General features: G+C 45.4%; 1 protein-coding gene across 2 annotated transcripts in view; it reads left to right on the top strand.

Moving 5' to 3' along the window:
* Window positions 1-26,697, top strand: part of LOC142296417 (amine sulfotransferase-like) — a 186,587-nt gene that overhangs the window by 109,167 nt on the left and 50,723 nt on the right. For both annotated transcript variants that reach the window (XM_075340031.1, XM_075340030.1), the window contains exons 4-5: window positions 6,693-6,819; window positions 13,702-13,796. In XM_075340031.1, coding sequence (XP_075196146.1) covers window positions 6,693-6,819; window positions 13,702-13,796 — 222 coding nt within the window. The remainder of the gene's footprint in view (window positions 1-6,692; window positions 6,820-13,701; window positions 13,797-26,697) is intronic.

A 26,697-nucleotide genomic window follows, 5' to 3' on the forward strand; every position in this document is an offset into this window, starting at 1 on the left:
TTAATAAAATCCATTTTCTCACCTATATGTAGATGCGTTTGTCCTGGGATGGGTCCAACCGTCTGTGGGTCGATGGTCTTTTTGTCCTGGAAGGATTCTCCTGGGGATTTCCTAGATTGATGGTCCTGGATGGATCCTCAGATGTCCATCAGGGCACGACTCATACGACCTTCTTGCGGTGGAATACGTCAATCCTTGTCACTCTTCTAAGGTTCCGTTTCATTCAAACACAGTGCGTGTGTATTTCCCTGCAGTCTTTTGAACAAACACGTTACTCCTCCTCACTGCCCCCCCCCTCTTTGGACAAAAGGTCAGGGAAGCGTAACGGAAGAAAAGTCCCGCAAACCAAAACAGCAAGAACTAGTGTGAAAGTGAAAATTCACCATGCATGCCAAAATGGGAAAACCACCTGTGTCTCTCAATCAATCAGGCTGAAGCTCGCCAAAATGTTAAAAATAGGATAGGTGTATATACTTAGCCAAGTATGCAATGATTGAAAAATGATGAGGTGGAAATATATGGGATTATTTAAAAGTTAAAAATCATTACAGAAAAATAATGCTTGGTTAATTAAAACTGAGTAATAAGAAAGAAAAAGAAAGAGTCCATATATCTTACATAGCTGTGATGTCACGGCAGTCTTCCATCAGTCCTTGGTTGAGAATGGTTGGGCATTCTACCTCTATGAGCTGTGGCCAGGGCCAGATTAAGGTTGGTGGAGGCCCCTGAGCACAAAATCTGGTGGGGGCCCCATAACGTTAACATTTTTAGCCATAACAGTAGAGCGCGAACTGTAGCATTTAGATATAAATCCAATGAGCATGTATCTTATCCTGTTCTGCCACATTCATATTTACAGTACTACAATGCAGACACAGTCCAGGATAACTCACAGCCGTCACTTATACACAGAAGAGTTAAGGCTGCTTTACACGTTTCAATTACATATGCGATCTCGTATGCAATCGCACACGCCCCCACCGTATGTGCGGAACGGGCAATTTGTTGCCCGTGTCGCACAAACGATTAACCCCCGTCACACTTACTTACCTTCCAAATGACCTCGCTGTGGGCGGCGAACATCCACTTCCTGGAGTGGGGGGGACGTTCGGCGTCACAGCGACGTCACACAGCGGCCGGCCAATAGAAGCGGAAGGGCAGAGATGAGCGGGACGTAAACATCCCGCCCACCTCCTTCCTTCCGCATTGCAGTGGGACGCAGGTAAGCTGTGTTTATCATTCCCGGGGTGTCACACGGAGCGACGTGTGCTTCCTCGGGAACAATGAACAACCTGACATTCGATTTTTAGAAATTGAACGACGTGTATGCGATTAACGTTTTAACGCACAATCAGGGTCGCACGTAGCTGTCACACACTGCAATATCACTAACGATGCCTGATGTGCGTCACTTATGACATGACCCCACCGACACATCGTTAGATAAATTGTAGCGTGTAAAGCCTGCTTTACTCACATTTTTTATTGATCCCAATGTTAAGGCAGCCAGGGCCAAGCTCCAAGTTTTTGTGGCCTCCGGGTGAAAGTCTCAGTGGACCCCATCCACACGCAGACACGCACATACACATACAGGCATACGTACATATACATATTTGAAGACAAATTCAGAAAAATACATATTAACAAACAAATATATGCACAGTCATATACACTGACATACATGCAGACACAGACGCATTAGGGCTCATGCGCACGTGGTGTAATTCCATGCATTTATGCTGCGTATAGCACTGCAGTGTAAATGCATGCGTCCTGCGTCCCCTGCACAGTCTATGAAGATTGTGCATGATATGTGCGCACGTTGCTTTTATGAACGCAGCGATTTGGGTGCTAAAATGTTGACCCAAATCTGTGCGTTCATAAAATGAGCATGTCAATTATTCCGTGTGCTATGGATGCAGCTCCCACTCTGTCTATGGTGGGGGCAGCAGCCATAGCGCATGAAATCGCTTTTTTTTGTACAGAAAAACTGCATCCATTATGCAGTGTTTCTCCAGCGATTTGACGCGCACATGTGCTGTCAAATCACTGCAGAATATTCAGCAGTTACGTGCGCATGAGCCCTTACAGGTATTAATATGGGGAAGTTGCCAGCAGCCTCACTTACCTCTCCCGCTTGTTCAGCTCCTTCAGGACATGTGGCTGTGTTTCACGATGGCTGTCACTAACAGACATGACTGCACACTGACAGCACTGCTGTATATACATCACAGGAGGGGCTGGGGGCTACAATATATACATTACATGAGGGGCAGGGGGCATAGACGTTACTGGAGTGGCAAACAGCTCTCGTGGTGTACTCATTACTGGGATGGGTGACATAGCGCTCTGAGGGACCCATATAGTTCTAGTTCTGGGGGGGCTGCACAGATTGCTCTAATTCATATATACACACACACACACACACACACACACACAGTACTGCGTCTTACACACACAGCTCTGACACACACACACACACACACACAAACACAGCTCTGACACACACACACACAAATACAATGCACCCCACATCACCCCCTACACACACACAATGCACCCACCCATCACCCCCTACATACACAATACAATGCACCCACGCATCACCCCCTACACACAAACACAATGCACCCACCCATCACCCCCTACACACACACAAAACAATGTACCCCCCGTCACCCCCTACACACACACACAATACAATGCACCCCCGATCACCCCCACCCACACACACACAATGCACCCCCCATCACCCCCTACACACACACAATGCACCCCACATCACCCCCTACACACACACACACACAATACAATGCACCCCCATCACCCCCTACACACACAATGCACCCCCCATCACCCTCTACACACACACACACACACAATGCACCCCCCATCACCCCCTACACACACACACACAATACAATGCACCCCCCATTACCCCTCCCCCCACACACACAATACAATGCACTCCCCATTACCCCTCCCCCCACACACACAATACAATGCACTCCCCATTACCCCTACACACATACACACAATGCACCCCCCATCACCCCCTACACACACAATAAAATGCACCCCCCATCACCCCCTACACACAATGCACCCCCCATCACCCCCTACACACACACACACAATACAATGCACCCCCATTACCCATCCCCCCACACACACAATACAATGCACCCCCCATTACCCTCACACACACACACAATGCACCCCCCATCACCCCCTACAAACACACACAATGCACCCCCCATTACCCCTACACACACACAATACAATGCACCCCCCATTACCCCTCCCCCCCACACACAATACAATGCACCCCCCATTACCCCTACACACACACACACAATGCACCCCCCATCACCCCCTACACACAATAAAATGCACCCCCCATCACCCCCTACACATACAATGCACCCCCCATCACCCCCTACACACACACACAATGCACCCCATCACCCTCTACACACACACACACAATACAATGCACCTCCCATTACCCCTCCCCCACACACAATACACCCTCTATTACCCCTCCCCCCACACACAATACAATACACCCTCCATTACCCCTCCCCCACACACAATACAATGCACCCTCCATTACCCCTCCCCACACACAAAATACAATGCACCCTCCATTACCTCTCCCCCCACACATAATACAATGCACCCCCATTACCCTCCCCCACACACAATATAATACACCCCCCATTACCCCTCCCCCCCCACACAATATAATACACCCCCCATTACCCCTCCCCCCACACACAATACAATGCAACCCTCATCACCCCCTACACACACAAATTACACTGCCCCATCACTACACACTCCTGCCTCCCCCTCCCTTGGAATACAGTACTCCTCCTCTGCCTGTCACAAAGATGTGTTCCTTCATAAATGTTCCCTGTTATGTGTCCTCAGCCCCTCACCACTCATCCCCATTAATTAAACCTGTCTCTTCAGCTCCTCCATGGAGCGCTTACCGCTTCATGTCTCCTGTGTCCCGGCGCGCGCAGCACTGTGATGATGTCAGCAAGGTGCTCATCTCATCACGTTGCTGCACGTCAGGGGCGGGGCCCCGACCCGGCGCGCTGTTCAAATGTATTTACGTCTGAAAGACTCAAATACATTTGAATAAGAAGGACAAAGCTGCGGTCACCGGCACCGGCTCTGCTGCGCTCCTCTGCAGTGTGTACATGCCGGGCACACAGTAGAGCCGGCACAGCGCGCTGCCTCCTGCTGCAGCTAGTGTGCCTGGCATGTACACACTGCAGAGGAGCACAGCGGGGACAGCAGATACAGCGGCCCACTACACCATGCCCCTGCTTCTAGGGGGGGCAGCTGCCCCCCCCCTGCCCCTCGCTGGGTACGGCCTCAGCACATAGCAGGGAGCTCATTGCCACACAACTGACCTCGGAAGTGCAAGCGCTGGTACTTCCGGGGTCAATCAGTGTCCTGTGCCCGCAGTTTGTTTTTGCGTCTTAAATACGCAGATACAAATAAATGGCGGTGCGCCAACACCCCTGAAAACACAGTGGATTTATTAGACTGTCTTTACGGAGGGGGAGAGGGTGTGAAGAAAAAAAAATGCTGACAGGTGCCTAGTGGCAAGTATGGCCCTGGTGGTGGGGGCCCCCTTGGAAGCTCTTTTGGTGGGGGCCCCGGGGCTGAAGCCCCGCCTATAGTCCGGCCCTGGATGTGGCCTTGTTTATATGCCTTTTGCCCCTGCCTCTGATTACTCCTTTTTACTTTACATGGGTTTGCCATGAGCTTCAGAACTCAAAATAAACTTATTTCCTTTCTGGGTTTTTACATTAAGTCATCGCTCACGTGGTCTTTAAACTATAACATATGTGTCATGCGCAGAACTATGTTTTCCAGTCTAAACATAGATAAACTATAGCCTAGTTGTAATGTATATGATCTTTCTAGCTGTTTACAGACCGTTGCTAAGAGACCAGATTGAGAAAAGCAATGGCCTTTCAGCCAGTTAGTGATTTATCACGTCAGGTGCCAGTCAGGACCTCTTCAAACACACACATGTCTAAGGGATCTATACATACATGCTAAAGGCCTGTATGTAGAGTATATTATGAGACAAATATTCATAATGAACTCATTATTTTACACTAACTTGTTCTGCTTAGTTTCACTTTTCCTTCTCCCCACTGTGTTCTAAAGTGTTCACCTACTAACTAACCCCACCCATAGACTGGCTCCGGGACTGTGCCATCCCCAAGGAGCAATCTTGCCCTAACCATAGCCTGAAGTCGTGTAGCTATACTAAAAGTGTGTGTGTGCTGTGATCTGTGTGCTCTTCCTTACCAGGGAATGGGGTATCACACTTCTGGCTGAGGTGCAGTACCTCTGTGGTGACTGGACCCTCAGGGGCGCCACAAGGGCTCAATGTAGAGTACAGAACAAAAGTCAACCTAGTCTCAAAAGCAATAAAAATATTCCCTAAAATCACATTGATAAGGTACAGGTATAAACTTCAACTCATCTAAAAAAAAAACTCCCTACTGAGATCTCTAATCTGTCAACAAAAAATATGGGGCTTCCACCTTAGGCCCCCTTCACACATCAGTGATTCTGGTACGTATGTGCTTTTTTTTATACGTACCAGAATCACTGACATACGAAGACCCATTATAATCAATGGGTCTGCTCACACATCTCTCCGTGCAGCGTACACCCGTGTCCGTGATTCTGCACGGAGACAAGTCCGTTTTTTCTGGCATCACTGATGACCCACGGACCACACTATGGTGTGATCCGTGAAACATGCACCAGAAAAACACTGACATATCAAATAATAAACATTTTCAACTCACCTTTCCAGCGATTCGCTGTGCAGCCTCCACTCTCTGCAGCTCCTGCCCGGCTCATGAATATTCATGAAAACAGGAACAGCCGACCCGGAAGCAGCTGCAGAGAGCGGTGGGTTGACGCTGCAGAGCCGAGGAGTTCAGCACCATGGACAGCAGGAGCGAAGGCAGGTGAGTAATGTCCATATGCAATCACGGATCATGGATCACGGATTGCACATGAACAACCCACTGAATCACGGAACACGGAGGGATATGTGCATGTTTGACATGTCAGTGAAGAACGTCAGTGTTTTTCACTGACGTGTGAAACGGGCCTTACTGGTATAACAACAGTTGTGGAAAAGTGACATGGTTCCCCCACCGTTTAAAAAAATAAATAAATTGAGCAAAAATCTGTACTTTCAAAGCCAAATGCCCCACTCCTCTACATGTTGTAGCAAGAAATACCCATGTAAGAATTTACTTCAGCTGAAAAAGCTGGGCACAATATATTGGGCACTAAAATGGCTTATATGCAATTTTTACTCTGCAACACCAACTACATGCTTATTTCTGAAAAACATCTTGGATCCAAATAGTCACCACACCTGTAGCTGCATTCATGTAGGGGTGTAATTTTCAAAATTCAGTTATTTTCAGGTTTTTCTGTTCCAGCACCAGGGGTTGTCCACGTTTGGAACAAAAGCCTTTCCGTCTTTTGGATGATCTTAGATCACTTTGATTAATTATCCTATTGTTTTTCATGTGATGTTGATCACATTAAGAAATAACTGCTATTGAATATTTAGAAGCCAATAAACAAACAAAAGCATTAAACCAAAAGTGCTAATTTTCCCTTTTTTTCAGGTTGTGTATGTGTGTCGAAACCCCAAAGATGCTCTAGTTTCCTATTACCACTTTTTCAAAATGAATCCAAATATAAAATGCACAGTAACCTGGGAAGCATTCCTAGACCTCTTCATAAAGGGGAAAGGTAATATAATAGCATCCAAATGTTTTTTTATTTTAGATGAACAGTTTTTAAATCAATTATATATGCTAACTAAGGGGTACTTTGCACGTTGCGACATCGCTACTGCGATATCGTCGGGGTCAAATCGAAATTGACGCACATACAGCGCCGGTAACGATGTTGCAACGTGTAAAGCCTAGGAGAGAAGATGAACGAGCGTGAAACAGTCAAAAATCGCTGATCTGTGTCACGTCGTTCATTTTCATAATGTCGGTGCGTCCGCACGTACGATGTTATTTGTCGTTCCTGTAGCTCCACACATCGCTGTGTCTGAAGCCGCAGGACCGACAAACATCTCCTTTCCTGCGCCCGCCGTCCACCGGCAATGCGGAAGGGAGAAGGTGGGCGGGATGTTTACATCCCGCTCATCTCCGCCCCTCCACTTCTATTGGCCGCCTGCCGTATGATGTCGCTGTGACGCCGCACGACCCGCCCCCTCAGGAAGGAGGCGGGTCGCCGGCCAGAGCGATGTCGCAGGGCAGGTAAGTGCATGTGAAGCTGCCGTAGCGATAATGTTCAATACGTCAGCTATCACAAGATATCACATGTGCGACGGGGGCGGGTACTATCGTGCTCGGCATTGCTATCATCGGCTAGCAATGTTGCAGCGTGCAAAGTACCCCTAAGAGCATAAATTGCACTGGACAAGGAAGATTTTGCTTCTTGAACACTGTTGGGTGTATCATATGTAATTTGTGCTGCTGATCACAAAAATCACCTTAAAATGTTCCTGTCGCATACCATTTATCTGAAATATTTTGTTTCTGCTAATGTTTTCATATTTTCAGGCTGTCTATGTATATAACACAATATTATATGTGCTGTCATGTAATTTAGGCTAGTTTTACACTTGCGTTTTTTTCCTTCAGTCGCAATTTGCTGTTTTGGAAAACAGCGGAATCTGTTAACGGATTCCGCTGCTTCCCATCCGCCGGCCAACGCTGCGTTGCATCCGCCGGGCGGAAAGAACGTAGCATGTAGAGTTTTTTTGCGCTTCCCTGAGCGTCAAAACAATGCAATGTGCTGGATTCCGTCGGCGTCCGTCATTTTTATATTGAAAGCCTATGGTGGCGGAATCCGGCGGAATCCGTCATTTGACGGATTCCTGTGAAGGATCCGTTTTTACACAACTGCGCATGCTCAGTTGAGTAATTGTTGAAAAAAAGCTACACAACGGATTCTGTTGTTTTGCAGTATCCATCGCATCAGTTGTGCCACTATATGCAATGCATCCGTTACATCCATCACACAACGCAATGCGACGGATGCCGCACAACGCAAGTGTGAAATTAGCCTTATAGGCAATTAAATTCATAAATTCCTTACATTTGATTGGAGTTGCAAAACTTTAGTGGAGTTGTTAGACTAGGAACACGTCTAGACATGTCTGGATGCTGCCTGCAGAGGCTGTAAATCTGCTTGCAAAGACTCTGCAAACTATTTCAAATATAAGGAGCTCTGTACAACTACAGACTGATATGATATAGCTAAAATGCAGTGTTGGAACAGTCGCAATATCTTCTGTTACAATTGTGGAGCATGCACGCTAAAGCCACAAAGACGCATCATGAGAGCTCTCATCATAAAAACCTTTGAGCTGTATTTTGGATGCAAGAGTGGTGATCAAGCCAAACCTTGGGCTCCTCTCACATCTGTTGTGCAAGATGTGCAGTTGATCTTAAAGGTTGGTTGAGAGGTTCTTGCAAGTCAATGCCGTTTGCTGTTCCAATAATATGGAGGGAACAGAAGAGTCATGTGACCAACTGTTACTTCTGTCTAACAAATTTATCTGGTTTCTCTGCACCTCTTAGTCGGGTGGTTTTTCGCAAGTGGTGCATAAGGTAAAATTGTATATAGGGGGCTCTTCACAGGGAGCTTTTTTCCTGTCATGTCTTGGAAGGTCTCCCTACTCCTTTCGTATTGTGCCTCCCTGGCTAGTTCTGCATAATCCAGTGGTGGACTAGCGGTGTCGACCTCTGGAGAGACCTCTGGCAAATCTGGGACCAGAAGGTCAGAATGCCTTAATATGTGCAGGTCTGCAGCTTGTGTTTGAGTGAATTGACTTTTTTTGGTGATGTAAGGGTTATGTACTCTTTCCTATATGTATGTCCTTTGTAGCTTTAATCTCAGGTGCAGCTATTTGTGGCTACTAGTGATGAGCGAGTACTAAAAAGCTCGGGTGCTCTAGGCTCGGGCCGAGCATCCCAAGATAGTCGTGTACTCGGCCCGAGCACCGAGCCCAATGTTATCCTATGGGAGACCCGAGTATTTTTATGAAATGACCCCCGGCAGCATGTAGAAACCCTAAAAATGTCACAAAAGTCTCAGAAGAGTGCTCAAATGACATGGCAACAGCATGGGGAAGACCCCTTGAAGCATTTATCACTCAAAAGTCACAGCTGTAAACAATTTTGTCCGAGTTTTACGCCATTTTTACGGACTCACCAGAAAACCTTCCAAAATGACACCAAAATGAATTTTCATGGCAGAAATGTTAAGGGCACATACCCAATAGTGAGATAGAGCTGGTGTATGTTACTTTTTGAGATTAATACATGAAAGATTTTACGTAAAACTTTGTGTGGCACTCCGATGTCCAAAACGCACGTTTTGTGCTTTTTACTAGCGATGTCGGTCATTTTTTTTTTCATTCTATCTCCCGTCGGTCGGTCTCGCTCTGTCGGTCTCTCTCTGTGTTGTCTGTCCCCCTCTCACAGTCTGTCGGTCATTCTCCCCCCCTCTCTCTTACTTACCGTTCCCCGATCACTGCCGCGGCGCTGCACAGCTGTTCACTAAACTCCGGCGGCTTTTCCTCTTTTGAAAAAGCCGGCCGCTCATTAAACAATCTCGTATTCCCTGCTTTCCTGCTTTTCGGCGCCTATGATTGGTTGCAGTGAGACACGCCCCCACGCTGAGTGACAGGTGTCTCACTGCACCCAAACACAGCAGCCGGTGTGTGTGTGTATACTGTGCAGTGAAATAAATAATTAAATAATTTAAAAAAACGGCGTGCGGTCCCCCCAATTTTAATATTAGCCAGATAAAGCCATACGGCTAAAGGCTGGTATTCTCAGGATGGGGAGCTCCACGTTATGGGGAGCCCCCCAGCCTAACAATATCAGTCAGCAGCCGCCCAGAATTGCCGCATACATTATATGCGACAGTTCTAGGACTGTACCCGGCTCTTCCCGATTTACCCTAGTGCGTTGGCAAATCGGGGTAATAAGGAGTTAATGGCAGCCCATAGCTGCCACTAAATCCTAGATTAATCATGTCAGGCGTCTCCCCGAGATTCCTTCCATGATTAATCTGTAAATTACAGTTAAAAAACACACACACCCGAAAAATCCTTTATTAGAAATAAAAAACACTAACAAAGTCCCTCATCACCAATTTATTAACCCCGACAAACCCTCCATGTCCGGCGTAATCCACGGACCTCCAGCGTCGCGTCCAGCTGTGCTACATGAAGGTGACAGGAGCTGCAGAATACACCGCCGCTCCGGTCAGCTTCACACAGCAACTGAAGACAGCCGCGCGATCAGCTGAGCTGTCACTGAGGTTACCTGGATCAAGCGGTGACCGCGGGTAACCTCAGTGAGAGCTCAGCTGATCGCGCTACTCACCGCCGCTCCGGTCAGCTTCACACAACAACTGAGGTGAGTATAGCGATCAGCTGAGCTGTCACTGAGGTTACCTGGATCCAGCGGTGGATGCAGCGGAGGCAGCGGATAACCTCAGTGACAGCTCAGCTGATTGCGCTACTCACCGCCGCTCCGGTCAGCTCCATGTAGCAACTGAGGTGAGTATAGCGATCAGCTGCTGTCACTGAGGTTAATCACGGCCACCGCCGGATCCAGCGGTGGCCGCGAGTTACCTGACTGACAGCAGCTGATCGCGCTACTCACCTCAGTTGCTGTGTGGAGCTGACAGAAGCGACGGTGTATTCTGCAGCTCCTGTCACCTGAATGTAGCAGAGCTGGACGCGACGCTGGAGGACTGTGGAGTACGCTGGACATGGAGGGTTTGTCGGGGTTAATAAATTGGTGATGAGGGACTTTGTTATTGTTTTTTATTTCTAATAAAGGATTTTTTCAGGTGTGTGTGTTTTTTAACTGTAATTTACAGATTAATCATGGAAGGAATCTCGGGGAGATGCCTGACATGATTAATCTAGGATTTAGTGGCAGCTATGGGCTGCCATTAACTCCTTATTACCCCGATTTGCCAACGCACTAGGGTAAATCGGGAAGAGCCGGGTACAGTCCCAGAACTGTCGCATCTAATGTATGCGGCAATTCTGGGCGGCTGATGACTGATATTGTTAGGGTGGGGGGCTCCCCATAACGTGGAGCTCCCCATCCTAAGAATACCAGCCTTCAGCCGTATGGCTTTATCTGGCTGGTATTAAAATTGGGGGGACCGCACGCCGTTTTTTTAAATTATTTATTTATTTATTTTACCTCACAGTATAGACACGCCCACCGGCTGCTGTGATTGGGTGCAGTGAGACACCTGTCACTCAGCGTGGGGGCGTGTCTCACTGCAATCAATTATAGGCGCCTGTGGGCGTGGAAAGCAGGGAATATGAGATGGCTGTGTACAGAGCACAGCGCGCCCGCCGGTATAAAGGCTCGGTCATGCTGTGCAGGCCGGCCAATCACTGCAATTCCACAACTAACAGGGCTGTGGCATTGCAGTGGTCTGCCAGCCAATCCCTGCATGAGGGCTGGCTCTCAAAAGAGCGCTAACATGCAAAGATGAAGACCACGAGTACAGCACGAGTATCGCGAAATTACTCGGTACCCGCCGAGTAGCCCGAGTACAGTGATACTCGTGCGAGTACCGAGTAGTAACAAGCATACTCGCTCATCACTAGTGGCTACTCCTCTTCGCTATAAAAAGTCATGTGTCTTACCATCTGTTGCTGGTTAGAATCTTCATTCTTATGCTGACTACTTTAGAAAGGGTATAAACCAAAAGAGAAAAACTTCATATAAAATATAATCTTTAATTAGGGAACACTATTCTCCTTATGGAGAATTTGCAAGACAGTCTGACTGGATGCTAGTAAGGGGACTTATAGCTGCCATGCCCCTCTGCAAAATATTCAAATTTTCTCTCCAGGACAGGAGACAAACTCTAGCGCAGCGCCACCTATTGGAAGTAGCGATCCTAAAAGTTAAATGTGCATTTCTAACAATCCTTTACATATAACTTAGGATATATATGCCAGATCAGAATCCCAATGGGATTCTGATCTGGCATATATATCCTAAGTTATATATAAAGGATTGTTATAAATGCACATTTAACTTTTAGGATCGCTGCTTCCAATAGGTGGCGCTGCGCTAGAGTTTGTCTCCTGTCCTGGAAAGAAAATTTGAATCTTTAATTAGTAAATTTAAAAAGTATAACAAACATTTTAAAGAAAATAAGTGATCCAGCTTCCACGTAACTTGAAGAAAACTCCAATTTTATGAAAAAAATTCTTAAAAAACAAAGTCCATGTAAGAATGAAATGTGATACAGCAGGTCCGATAAATTGCATGACCACCATCAGAAACGTTTTGGGCAGATCGCTCTAAGGCTATGTGTGCACGCTGCGGATTTACCGCGGATTTTACCCCAGATTTGCCGCAGATTTGCTGCACAAAAATGTGTCTAACATTTATGCAGTCATTCCCATGCAAAACCTATGGGTATAAAAAAATGCTGTGCGCACACTGCGTTTTTTTATACCTGTGGATTTTCCTACGGAATTTCCGCAGCGGAATTAATGTGCATGTCACTTTTTTTTACGCAGGTACCTGTGGTTTTTGCCATAGATAATGGTAAAAACCCGTAGGGACTAACCTGCGGAAAAACCGCTCTTCTCCACTTGCGATTTCCATGTGCGAGTGCAATCCGATAAAAAAATTGGATTGCACTCGCACCAATGTTAAGCTATGAGGCATTGTCCACTAGCTTACTTTTATATGATACGACTCATTCTCTCTTTGAAATCGCAGGATGCTGCGATTTGCACCGAGTCTCAGCTCTCGCACCTCCATGCAAGCCTATGGTAGCGAGAAAAAAATAAGAATATGGGTGGCATGCGCATGTCATACAGATGGCAAACACATGTCACACGGATCCTTGACACTTGCATACAGCGTCGGACTGGCTACCGGAGTAATCTCCAGTAATACCAGTCCTGACCGCGGTTACATGTACTGAACTCCGGAGCTGTCACCTGAGCTCCGGAGTGCAGCCTGGACTGAATAGCGAGCGCCGAGTGATTGATTCCCCGGTGATTGCTGTTCAGTTCAGCACAGCTGCAAACAGACCGGGCTGAACTCTGGAGCTCAGGTGACAGCTCCGGAGTTCAGTGCAGGTAATTGCATCCAGGACTGGTATTACCGGAGATTCCTCCGGTAGCCAGTCCACCACTGCTTGCACAGCACTCACATAGCACTCGCATGACACTCACATGTCATACGGATGCTATGTGAGGAAAAAAAAAACACCATACGTAGATCACACGCAGGACACTCGACTCACATTTGTAGCCGATTATCGCTTTGATTTTTTTAACGCAAGTGGAGAAGAGCCCTAAAAGTGACTCTTCTGAATTGCTCAGGTAACAGATTCTAGACTGCCCTTGTCATCAGTAATTGCACTTACTGACCAAACGACAGTCTATAATCAGTAGATTCAGCAGCAAATGACAGAAATGGTAAGTATATCTTGTATTTTAAGAAAGATAGAAAAAAATAAATCAGGCGCTGAAAACAATGCAGTCAGTGGTCTAAGGCAAAAGTGATCCACAAGTTTTTTAAAAAATGTTATCCTATTTTACAGTGTTATGTGGCTCATGGTTTGATCACGTCAGAGGTTGGTACACGCACAAAGAAGATTTCAACATACTTATTGTGAAATATGAAGAAATGAAAAAGGTAATTTAGAACATTTGCAGTATATAAAAAAAATGAATTAGTACAGCATCCAGGTCAAAGTTAAACCGATGGAAAGATTTTATTGCCAGACATAAAATCTGAAAACTGTCATTCATGATTTTTTATTCTTACCTCAACAAACATGCTAAAACATATGTCACCTTTGAACTTAAGCAAATATACAGATATAATGAACATGACAAAATAAAATGTCATACCTACGAAAATTAGTGGTCGTTTAAACTCCGGTTGTGCAAGGAAATTTTTGTAACCATAGACAGCACTAACTTCATAGCTGGGCTCCATCAGATTCCTCCACAGTGTCTGGCCAAAAGACTTTGAGTTAATTCTCAGAGGTTCTTAAATTGGTAAAATTACAAGGTGCTTGTAAAAATAATGAATAACTAAAAACGAATACTGTTTAAAGAGATAATAGCATAACAGACCTAGGCAAAACCTCTAAAATTATAATACTTTATTAGAAAAACTTAATATTAAAAGCAGTAAAAATGAAATAATGAAGCAGCATGAGGTGTAAACACTACCTAGCGTGGGAAGGTTATAGGGCATATGTGCAGTGATGGCCCCCACATCAGGAGTATTGTGGCTCAGATACTAGTACGAGGGATAAACAGGCTCACCCTCCACTCTACTATAGACCAGAAATACACCCTTTAAAACAAATAACTTATTAATCATAATTAAAAGTCACAATGTTAAAAAACTATGTATTATAATGCCGATCATCCTTATAATGCAGACCGATGTCATGTGAGGTAAGTAGAGATGAGCCACCCCCCCAGCGTTTGAGTTCGGTTCGATTTGTCGAACGGAGGCTCCGTTCGACGAATGGTTCGACGAACCACTCGAACCCCATTGAAAAAAATGGGAGGCAAACACAAACACATAAAAACACATTATACATGTACATATACAGTTAATAAACATTGTAATAACACTTACAGGTCCCTGCGACGCGTCCTGCACTCTGTCTCCCACCGCTTTTCCTTCCAATAATCACTGCGTCCTCCCAGTAACCAGTACTGATGAAAGGATCTATCGTGACGTCAAAATAACATGTGACCAGTCACGTGTCTATTATCTCATTGGCTACAGACTGGTTACTTGGCAAGACCTCATGCTAGGTGCTGTCAGTGCATCTCTCCGGTACACGATGATCGTTCCAGCATCTAAGTGTACCGGCGAAATGCTCTGGCACATGGTCAGCTTCTCCGTTCCTGCATGTGTGCACTCTTTACAGAGTCAGCTCACATGCAAGGACTTGTTGCCACAGCCGGTGAATAACGAAAATCACCATTGCTATAGCAATCCGCCTGTCAGCGGTGACGTCACTGCTTACAGCCCGCAGCTTCTGCTCACTTTCTGAGTGATTAGACTGCACGGAGCAGCAGCGTTCTTCCTCCCATGCTGTGCTGTCTGATGTAGCAAAGCTGCATAGGTTGAAGGAGAAAGAAGACAGAAGACCATGGATCGTGGAGGGATGAGAGGGAGTAATAAACATAGAGTCTCTAAGTGTGTCTGTGTATTTATTTCTATTAAAGTATTTTTTCTCTGTGTGGTGTCTTTTTTTTTAACCCTTTATTGGAGATTCTTAATGGCCGGGTCAAACTTGCCTGACATTAAGAATCTCTGGCTTAATACTAGCTAGTAAAACAAAGCTAGTATTAACTCCTATTACCCAGCAAGCCACCCGGCTTCAGGGCTGCTGGAAGAGTTGGATACAGCTCCAGATGATGGTGCTTCTATGAAAGCGCCATTTTCTGGGGTGGCTGCGGACTGCAATTTGCAGCAGAGGGGCCCAGAAAGCTTGGGCCAACCTGTGGTGCGGATTCCAATCCCCAGCTGCCTAGTTGTACCTGGCTGGACACAAAAATGGGGCGAAGCTCATGTCGATTTTGTTTTTTAATTATTTCATGAAATAAGTGAAATAATTAAAAAAAGGGCTTCCCTATTTTTTTAGTTCCCAGCCTGGTACAAATAAGCAGCTGGCGGTTGGGGGCAGCCATACCTGCCTGCTGTACCTGGCTAGCATACAAAAATATGGCGAAGCCCACGTCATATTTTTGGTGGGCAAAAAAAATCCTGCATACAGTCCTGGATGGAGTATGCTGAGCCTTGTAGTTCTGCAGCTGCTGTCTGCTCTCCTGCATACACTAGTGAATGGAGCATGCTGAGCCTTGTAGTTCTGCAGCTGCTTTCTGCTCTCCTCCATACAGACAGGCAGCAGACAGCAGCTGCAGAACTACAAGGCTCAGCATACTCCATCCAGGACTGTATGCAGGGGTTTTTTGCCCCCCAAAAAAAATTACGTGGGCTTCGCCATGTTTTTGTATGCTAGCCAGGTACAGCAGGCAGCTACGGGCTGCCCACAACCCCCAGCTGACTATTTGTACCCGGCTGGGAACCAAAAATATAGGTAAGCCCTTTTTTTTAATTATTTTATGAATTTCATGAAATAATTAAAAAAATGCCGTAGACTTCGCCCAATTTTTGTGTCCAGCCAGGTACAACTAGGCAGCTGGTGATTGGAATCCGCAGCTCAGGGTGCCCAAGCTTTCTGGGCACCCCTGCTGCGAATTGAAGTCCGCAGCCGCCCCAGAAAATGGCGCTTTCATAGAAGCGCCATCTTCTGGCGCTGTATCCAACTCTTCCAGCTGCCCTGGTGACGGGTGGCTCGCTGGGTAATAATGAGGTTAGGGATAGCTTTATATTAACAACTGGCCCTAAGCCCGAAATTCATGGTGTCACGCCAATATTAGACATGGCCACCATGAATTTCTAGTACAGATAAAAAAAAAACACAACACACAGAAAAATATTTTTATTAGAAATAAAACACAACACAATTAGTGACTCCATCTTTATTGAAATAAAGAACCCCCTTCCGCAGTAATCCTGGGTCAAGGGTCCCGCGCCGTCCAATCCGGATCCAATATCATCTGATCGGTTTGCTAGAAGGCAAAGCGATCAGATGATGTGTCAGGTTCAAGGGCCTGAATCACATGACACAGCAGCTGATTGAATAAACGGCTTTTATACAATCAGCTGAAGCATCAGTGCAAAAAACCCAAACAAACTACACACTTTAGTGCAAACTCCTGTCCGACAGCAGCAGCTGATAGTTTAGACGGCCGGGCGGTAAAAAGCCGGCCTCACCGCTCGACTTATAGTGTCAGCTGATTCCGTCAGGTGACCGCATGAGCTGATCATCGCCAGGTCTGAGACAGAGAGAGAGAGAAAGAAGAGAGAGAGAAGATAGAGAAAAGAGAGAGAGCAAAGAGAGAGAGAGAAAAGAGAGAGAAAAGAGAAGAGAGAGGTAGAGAGAGAGAAGAGAGAGACTGAAGAGGAGAGAAGAGAGAGAGAGGGGAGAGAAGAGAGAGAGGAGCGAGAGAGAAGAGAGAAGAGAGAGAGGAGAGAGAAGAGAGAGGGAGAGAGAGAGAAAAGAGAGAGAAGAGAAAGCAATGCAGCCTCATTCCGTGAAATGCTCCGATTTTAGAGGTGTGTCCCGTGGCTCACAGCTGATGTCTGGCTCTTCCCCTCTTCCCCCTGCATAATTAAATTAAATTATAAATAAATAATAATTATAATTCTTTACCGGGGCGGCCGGGACTTGAACCAGCCACTGGCTCTAATAAGAAACATAGGCAGAGTTGGTAATCTTTAGCTCTATACTGCAGTAGAGAATCTAGAAGCAGATTGTTCAGCTGCAAGGATGGATGGATGGGCGGATGGATGGATGGATGGATGGATGGGCGGATGGGTGGATGGATGGGCGGATGGACGGACGGACGGACGGGCGGATGGACGGGCGGACGGACGGGCGGATGGACGGGCGGACGGACGGGCGGACGGACGGACGGATGGGCGGATGGGCGGGCGGATGGGCGGGTAAACACCGGCAGTACCGCATTGATCACCGCACACATTCAGGCACTACAACCCCCATAATCACCGCAAGCACTACAACCCCCATCATCCTCCCCTCAGTGCATAATTAAATTAAATTATAATTATAAATAACTAATAATTATAATTTAAAACAAATTAAATTCTTTCTCGGGATGGCCAGGACTTGAACTCATGAACTAATGCTTCTTAGGCGAGAGCTCTAACCATTCAGCCACTGGCTGTAATGCAAAACATAGGCAGATTTGGTAATCTTGACGTCTGCATTGCAGACTGAAGTCTCTGCTGACAGCGCGACTCACTTCAGGTGCTACGTGGAGAGGACACAGCGATCGTGTTCTACGGTGCTCCTTGTCATCTTCATGTAGCAGAGCTGACAGTGTCGTGTGGATTACTTCGGACCTGGATTGTTGTTTGGAGATTTTAATAAAATGGTGAAAGAGGGAATTTTTTGTCTTTTTTTCCAAATAAAGGATTTTTCGTTGTGTGTGTTTATTTACTTTCACTTACAGTTTAATCATGGAAGGTATCTCAGGGAGACGCCTGCCATGATTAACTCCTTATTACCCTGATTGCCACCACACCAGGGGAATTCGGGATGAGCTGGGTAGAGTCCCGGGACTGTCACATCTAATGGATGCGGCAATTCCGGGTGGCTGCTGGGTGATATTGTTAGGGTGGTGGGCTCCCCATAATGTGGTGCTCTCCATCCTGAAAGTACCAACCTCCAGCCGTGTGGCTTTATCCTGGCTGGTATCAAATATGGGGGGAACCGCATTTTTTTTTATTTATTTATTTTACTACACGATATAGACCCGCCCGCCGGCGGCTGTGATTGGTTGCAGTGAGACAGCTGTCACTCCTCATGGGGATGTGTCTGACTGCAACCAATCATGGGCGCTGGTGGGGCGGGGAAATCACGGAATAACTAATTGAATAATGAAGCGGCAGCCATTTTCAAAAGAGGAAATGACGCTGGAGATTTGTGACAGCCGTGCTGCGAGACGCCCGTGATCGGTGAGTAGGAAAGAGAGAGGGATTGTGAGGTAGACGCATGCAGATACGAAAGGTGCGCACATACTCACTATGAAAAGACACACTTTTGGTGCTCGAGCCGCTCTCAAACGTAACTCGAACTGCCGAACTTTTAGCAAATTGTTCGAGTTCGTCGAACGACTCGAACACCCCACAAAATCACTTGAACATGAAATTGGCGAACCTTGAACATCGCTCATCTCTAGAGGTAATTTCAAAAAGGCAAACAACTAGAGAATGGAAAATGGGGTATCAATCGGTGCAGACCGACATATCAATGCAATTATCTTAAAAAATCGTAGAAGAAGGGGCTAGCAAAGGGAATAACTGCTCTCTCCCTTTCTCCCACCTACCAACGAGGTGCACCATACTTTTTTGGGTGCCCCCCACTGCGCGTTGGGTGCCCCTATTCTATCTCTATTAAACTGTTGTTGCCAGAGAAATGATATCCATCAACACAAAGTGTAAATAAAGTGCCAAAACCATCTCAAGTCAAATTATGAGGTATTCAAAAATAGTTTCCTTATTTTAGTAAGTAGTATCAACTTACTCATTAAACAGACCTATGGACGATTAAAATCCACTGAGGGCTATATCAAAAATCCTGCCTAGCAACGAAGGTTAAACACCATTTTTTGCACTTTGTTTGAGGTCTCCTGATGGTGAGTACCTTATTGTATGGTAGGTAGGGGAATCTTAGGCGGGCTTTGCACGTTGCAACATCGGTAACAATGTGTTACCGATGCTGCAGTGATAGTCCCGCCCCCGTCGCACGTTCGATATATAGTGAAAGCTGCCGTAGCGATTATTATCGCTACGGCAGCTTTACACGCACATACCTGCCGTGCGACGTCCCTCTGGCCGGCGACCCGCCTCCTTCCTTAGGGGGCGGGTCGTGCGGCGTCACAGTGACGTCACACGGCAGGCGGCCAATTGAAGTGGAGGGACGGAGATGAGCAGGATGTAAACATCCCGCCCACCTCCGTCCTTCTCATTGCAGCCGGGAGGCAGGTAAGGTGAAGTTCCTCGCTCCTGCGGCTTCACACACAGCGATGTGTGCTGCCGCAGGAGCGAGGAACTACATCGTACCTGTCGCTCCCCCGGCATTATGGAAATGTCGGAGGCTGCAGCGATGATACGATGACGACGATTTTGCGCTCGTTCATCGTATCATCTAGGATTTACACACTACGACATCGCAAGTGACGCCGGATGTGCGTCACTTTCGATTTGACCCCACCGACATCGCACCTGCGATGTCGTAGTGTGCAAAGCCCGCCTTAGGGATAACTGCCGAGGAACAGAGGCACCACAAACATCAGGGTGTTTAACATCCATTGCTAGCTAGGATATAGTGAAGGGTGAGCCTTATTATCCCTAGTACCAGTATCTGAGCCATAATATCCCTGATGTGGGGGCCATCACTGCACATATGCCCTATAACCTTAGCATGCTAGGTACCCCAGTGTGTACATCTCACGCTGCACCATTATTTTCTTTTTGACTACTTTTAATATTAAGCTTATCTAAGGGCATGTGCGCACACTGCGTCCTGACCAGTGCAGAAAAAAGCGCACCCTCTGGCAGACTTGACACTGCATTTTGACAAAAAAAATGCATCCAAAACGCATGTATTTTGGATTGATTTGGATTGATTCATGTATCCAAATGTATACATTGATTCATGTATTTTACATGCGTTTTGGATGCATTTTTTTCAGTGCGGTCCCCCAGCAATTCAGCTCTGCTACATGCCCGCTGACAGCAGACACCAGACAGAGCCGACCGATGAGAATGAACTCGGATAAACTTCACATGACTTCATTGTCATCCTGGGGCTCTGTCTCTGTGGGCTGTCATGAACTCAGATGAACCTCCGAGGTCAGTGCCAGGACACAGGAGTCTGCAGCAGTGACGTCAGAGCTTCATACGAGTTCACTGACATCGCGCGTCTCTCTCTCTCTGTGTTGCAGCCTGATTTGCGGTCACACATGAAGGACTCACCTGTGACCTCACATTCCCTGAGTGACTGAAGTGAGCCGCGGGATCAGCGGTGCCGTCACTCAGGTTACCCACGGCCACAGCTACAGTCCTCCACCTGAGAGCGAAGGCCGCGGTTAACCTCAGTGACAGAACAGCTGATTGCGCGACTCACTTCAGTTGCTGGGTGGAGCTCACAGCTAGCGGTCCTTCTCTATAGCCGCTCGCTGTCAGCTTCCGATGTAGGAGAGCTGAAAGCGTCGTGGGACCTTGCAAAGTGCGGGGTTACAGATAAGTGCTTCATAGTTTAAACACAATAACATAGTTGTGATAACTGTAATTGTTTAATTTCATTAGGGAATTGTGTGTATGTTTGATTCTGTGAAAAAGGAAAAAAAAAAAAAAGTTTGTCCTGTGATTTAATCAGTAGTATTAGTCACACCTGTTTCTAGAAGCTTCTAGCAGCTTCTGGAAGTCCTTGTAGAACTATATAAACCAGCCAGAGCAAGCGAGGTGCTGAGCGTGCGAGGTCTACAGTAAAGTGCAGGGTTACAGATAAGTGCTTCATAGTTTAAACACAATAACATAGTTGTGATAACTGTAATTGTTTAATTTCATTAGGGAATTGTGTGTATGTTTGATTCTGTGAAAAAGGAAAAAAAAAAAAGTTTGTCTTGTGATTTAATCAGTAGTATTAGTCACACCTGTTTCTAGAAGCTTCTAGCAGCTTCTGGAAGTCCTTGTAGAACTATATAAACCAGCCAGAGCAAGCGAGGTGCTGAGCATACGAGGTCTACAGTAAAGTGCGGGGTTACAGATAAGTGCTTCATAGTTTAAACACAATAACATAGTTTGAATTTATCCTTATACGTTTCTCATTATTTTCTTTTCATTGCTTTTCAACTTTACTGTCTATCCCCATTTAATATCAGCTCCATGGATAATGCTACAAGGTGTGTATCTTGTCAGATGTATGCATGCCTTGAGCAGCCGTTCGAGGGTGAATATGTTTGCACTCGATGCAAGCATGTTGCGTATTTGGAAGCCAAGGTAACTGATCTAAATAAGCAGCTTGCAACACTCAGGGGCATTGTAAACCTGGAGAGGAGTTTAGAGCTCACTGAGCTTTCTCTGGCTGGGGCCAGTGATATGAAGGAGGGTGGAGGTGGGGAAGATCAGGACCCAGAGGTAGGTAGCTGGGTAACAGTTAGAAGAAGAGGTAGTGGGAAAAGTGTCCTGGAGCCTAGTCCTGACCTGGCACAACTTAGTAAATATGCCTGTTTGGCTGATATTAGGAATGAAGGGCCAGGACTAGGGTCACTACAGCAGGACATTGCTCCTAGCAACCAGGAGAACGACTGCTGTAGGAAGGAGGGAAATAGGAGTGCAGCAAAGCCCAGACAGATGTTGGTGGTAGGGGACTCTATAATTAGGCGGACAGACAGGGTCATCTGTCGCCGAGACCGTGAATGCCGAACAGTGTGTTGTCTGCCGGGTGCTCGGGTTCGGCATATTGCGGATCGGATAGACAGATTGCTGGGTGGGGCTGGGGAAAACCCAGCAGTCATGGTGCAAATTGGTACTAATCACAAAGTTAGAGGCAGGTGGAAGGTCCTTAAAAATGATTACAGGGAACTAGGAGAGAAGCTGAAGTCCAAGACCCCCAAGGTGGTGTTTTCAGAAATACTACCGGTGCCACAGGCATCACTAGAAAGACAGTGGGAGCTTAGCGAGATAAACACGTGGCTTAGAAATTGGTGAAGGAATGAAGGGTTCGGGTTCATGGAGAAATGGGCCGACTTCTCAGTTGGCTACAGGCTCTATGGTAAGGAGGGGCTGCACCTCAATGGGGAAGGTGCAGCTGTGCTGGGGGAGAAAATGGTCAGACGGATGGAGGAGCTTTTAAACTAGGATCTGGGAGGAGGGAGGGTAGTGGAGCAAATAAGGGGATAGATAGAGCAGATAGAGACAGTGAGTGAGTAAGGGTCAATGAAGGATTAGGGGGGGATGGGACATGCAAGGAACGTAGGGAGGCTAGGAGTAATAAAGGTGTTAATAGTATTAAATGTCTACTGGCAAATGCAAGAAGTCTTGCAAACAAAATTAATGAATTAGAGACTCTTATGTCAACCATGGATTATGATGTGGTGGGCATTACGGAAACCTGGCTGGATGAAAGCCAAGACTGGGTGACAAACATACAGGGTTATACTACATTTAGGAGGGACAGGAAAGACAAAAAAGGTGGTGGGGTGTGTATATTTATCAAATCTAACCTAAAACCTGTGTTGAATGATGACATTGGGGGGAACTGCAACAATGTGGAGTCAGTATGGGTAAATGTACATGGGGATGGGAATAATGGCAAAATGCTAATTGGAGTTTGCTATAAGCCTCCTAACATACTTGAACAAATAGAGGGTGAAATGCTGGTACAAATTGAAAAGGCAGCTAATAATAATAATCGGGTTCTTATTATGGGGGATTTCAACTATCCAGACATTCATTGGGACATAGAATCTTCTGGTTCTGCTAAAAGCTGTAAATTCTTATCTACCATTCAAGACAATCTCCTCTCTCAGATGGTAGATGAACCGACCAGGGGAGAAAATTTGCTAGATCTGGTCCTGTCAAATAGACCGGATACCATTTCAGACCTACAGATCCGGGAGCACTTGGGCACCAGCGATCATAATATGGTAAGCTTCAAAGTAATATTCAATAGAACATTTCAAAGGGGAAATGCAAAAACCTGGAATTTTAGGAAAGCTGATTTCAACAAATTAAGGGAAGAGCTTAAATGTGTAGATTGGGACAAAGTCATGGTAACTGGGGATACCAAACATAAATGGGGTAAGTTTAAGGATATACTGCTAGAGTCCTGTAAAAAACTTATACCCTCTGGTAATAAAATGTCCAGGAATAAAAAGAAGCCACTATGGATAAATAGGACTGTACAAAGTATAATAAAACAAAAACAAATGGTGTTTAAAATCTTAAAGGCTGAGAATACAGAAATAGCATTTCAGGAGTATAAAGATATCAATAGGAAATGCAAAAAAGAAATCAAACAAGCAAAACTAGCTACTGAAACAAAAATCGCCAATGATATTAAAATAAATCCCAAGATCTTTTATAAATACATTAATGCCAAAAGGAAAACAAAGGATAGTATTGGCCCCTTAAAATATAATAACAAGTTAGTTATAGAGGACAAACAAAAGACTGAAATATTAAATAGGCATTTCTCATCTGTGTTCACCAAGGAACTAACTGTACAAGGGATCATTCAACAAGAGAAAAATCAAAGGTCACCACCCAATATAATTAATTTAACACAAGAAGAAGTACGCCTACGTCTAAGTAAACTAAACATTGACAAATCCCCAGGGCCAGATGGCATTCATCCACGAATATTGAGGGAATTGAGCTCCATTATCGACAGACCGTTGTATCTCATCTTTTTAGACTCGCTTGTAATAGGGTTGGTGCCTCAGGATTGGAGGATTGCTGATGTGGTACCGATATTTAAGAAAGGTAAGAGGGTAGATCCAGGCAACTACCGTCCAGTAAGCCTGACATCAGTAGTATGCAAAGTTTTTGAGGGCATTTTAAGGGATGACATGCAAAAATATATTGCAGAAAATAATATAATAACTGACAAACAGCATGGATTCATGAAAGATAAGTCGTGTCTAACCAACCTGCAAATCTGGATATTGGTAATGCAGCTGATGTGATTTATTTGGACTTTGCAAAGCCATTTGATACTGTACCACACAATAGCCTTATATTAAAGCTCCAGAAGCAAGGACTAGGGGACACAATATGCAACTGGGTAAGGAATTGGCTAAAAGATAGGAAACAAAGAGTAGTCATAAATGGTACATTCTCTAAATGGGCTATAGTCAGCAGTGGGGTGCCGCAGGGATCTGTGCTAGGACCGATTCTTTTTAATCTCTTTATTAATGACATTGTGGATAAGATTGATAGTAAAGTGTCAGTCTTTGCTGATGACACCAAACTATGTAGGATATTAAAAACTGACCTTGATAGTACAATATTACAAAAAGATCTGGATAAAATGTCAGAATGGACAGATACTTGGCAAATGAGATTTAATGTTGATAAATGTAAAGTAATACACCTAGGACGGAGTAATCCTATAGCTGCATATACATGAAATGGAAGTAAACTCGGGACTACAGAACAGGAGAAGGACTTGGGTATTCTTATTACAAATAAGCTGAGCAGCAGCACTCAATGTGAAGCAGCAGCTGCTAAAGCAAACAAGATTTTAGGGTGTATAAAAAGAGAGATTAGATCCCGTGATCCCGTGATCCCGTATTGTTACCCCTCTATAAATCTCTTGTAAGGCCACATCTGGAATATGGGATCCAGTTTTGGGCTCCACATTTTAAAAAGGACATTCAGAAGTTAGAGGCAGTTCAAAGGCGGCTAACTAGACTACTACAAGGAATGGAAGGCCTCCCATACGATGACAGGTTGAAAAAGTTAGATATGTTTAGCTTAGAAAAAAGACGTCTCAGAAGAGATCTCATTTATATGTATAAATACATGTGTGGTCAATATAAAGGACTGGCACGTGACTTATTTCTTCCAAAGACAATACTAAGGACCAGGGGGCACTCACTGCGAGTGGAAGAAAAGTGATTCCGACAGCTAAATAGGAAAGGGTTCTTTACAGTTAGAACAGTCAGACTGTGGAATGCCCTACCACAAGAGGTAGTAATGGCTGATACTATAACAGCTTTTAAAAAAGGGCTGGATGATTTCCTCACTGCACACAACATTGTTGGTTATAAATGACTTAGTGACTAAATGTAGAACTGGTGGAGGAAGGTTGAACTAGATGGACCTAGATCGTTTTTCAACCTAAGTAACTATGTAACTATGTAACCCCGATTGCCAGCGCACCAGGGCAACGGGAAGAGCCGGGCAGCTGCTGGCTGATATTTTTAGGATGGGGGCTCCCCATAACATGGCGGTCCCCATCCTGAGAATACCAGCCCACAGCTGTATGGCTTTATCTTGGCTGGGTATCATTTGGGGGGGTCCGCATATTGTTTTTTTTTTTAATTAGTTATTTATTTATTTTACTGAACGATATAGACACGCCCACACTTTGGCACTCAGTTTGGGGGTGTGTCTGACTGCAACCAATCATAGGCACCTGTGGGTGGGGGAAGTATGGAATACGAGATGGAATAATGAGCGGCCGGCATTTTCAAAATTGGAGAAGCCACCATACAGTAGTATGAACGCCGTGCAGCGCCACGTCGGTGATCGGGGATCGGTGAGTATAAGAGAGGGGGTGGGAGGTAGAGACCGACATCGACAGAGAGAAAGACTAAAATACCTGTGTTTGTTATGTCAAATAAACATGCAGATCGCAAAAAAAAAATGCAGTGCAAACGCACTACTTAGCATCTTGGTAGCATTTTCCAACACCCTATTGATTTCAATGGGTATAGAACGCTGCCAAAAAGCTTAAAAGAATTGACATGCTGCATTTTTAAACGCAGAGATTTTGTAAATTTTTTTTACTTTCAAAACGCTGCATTCAAAAAAGCAAAAAAACGCAATAAAAACGCAACGTGCGCACGTGGCCTTATAAGGCTTGTAAAAATAAACAATGGCTAAAGGACATAGGTATGTTTAATGCAGTCTCACTGTGGCCAGTTACCTAGGCAAGTAGCACTCTCTATTCTTTATTCTTTAGAGCATGGGTCTCAAACTTGGCTGGGTATATGGGCTGCACATAAAAAAAAATATATTGAATTTGGGGGGGCCGCATTTCTTGCAGGACCATTTTTTTCTATACATCTGGTCACTTTTTTTGTTCATTTTTTACTCTTTTGTTTTATTTTTTTTTAAATATAATTTATCATATGGGTCATGTGGCTTGGGTCATTACAGATGTTGTGATAACAAATGT

Source organism: Anomaloglossus baeobatrachus, chromosome 3 (assembly GCF_048569485.1).
Source record: "Anomaloglossus baeobatrachus isolate aAnoBae1 chromosome 3, aAnoBae1.hap1, whole genome shotgun sequence".
Classification (NCBI taxonomy): domain Eukaryota; kingdom Metazoa; phylum Chordata; class Amphibia; order Anura; family Aromobatidae; genus Anomaloglossus; species Anomaloglossus baeobatrachus.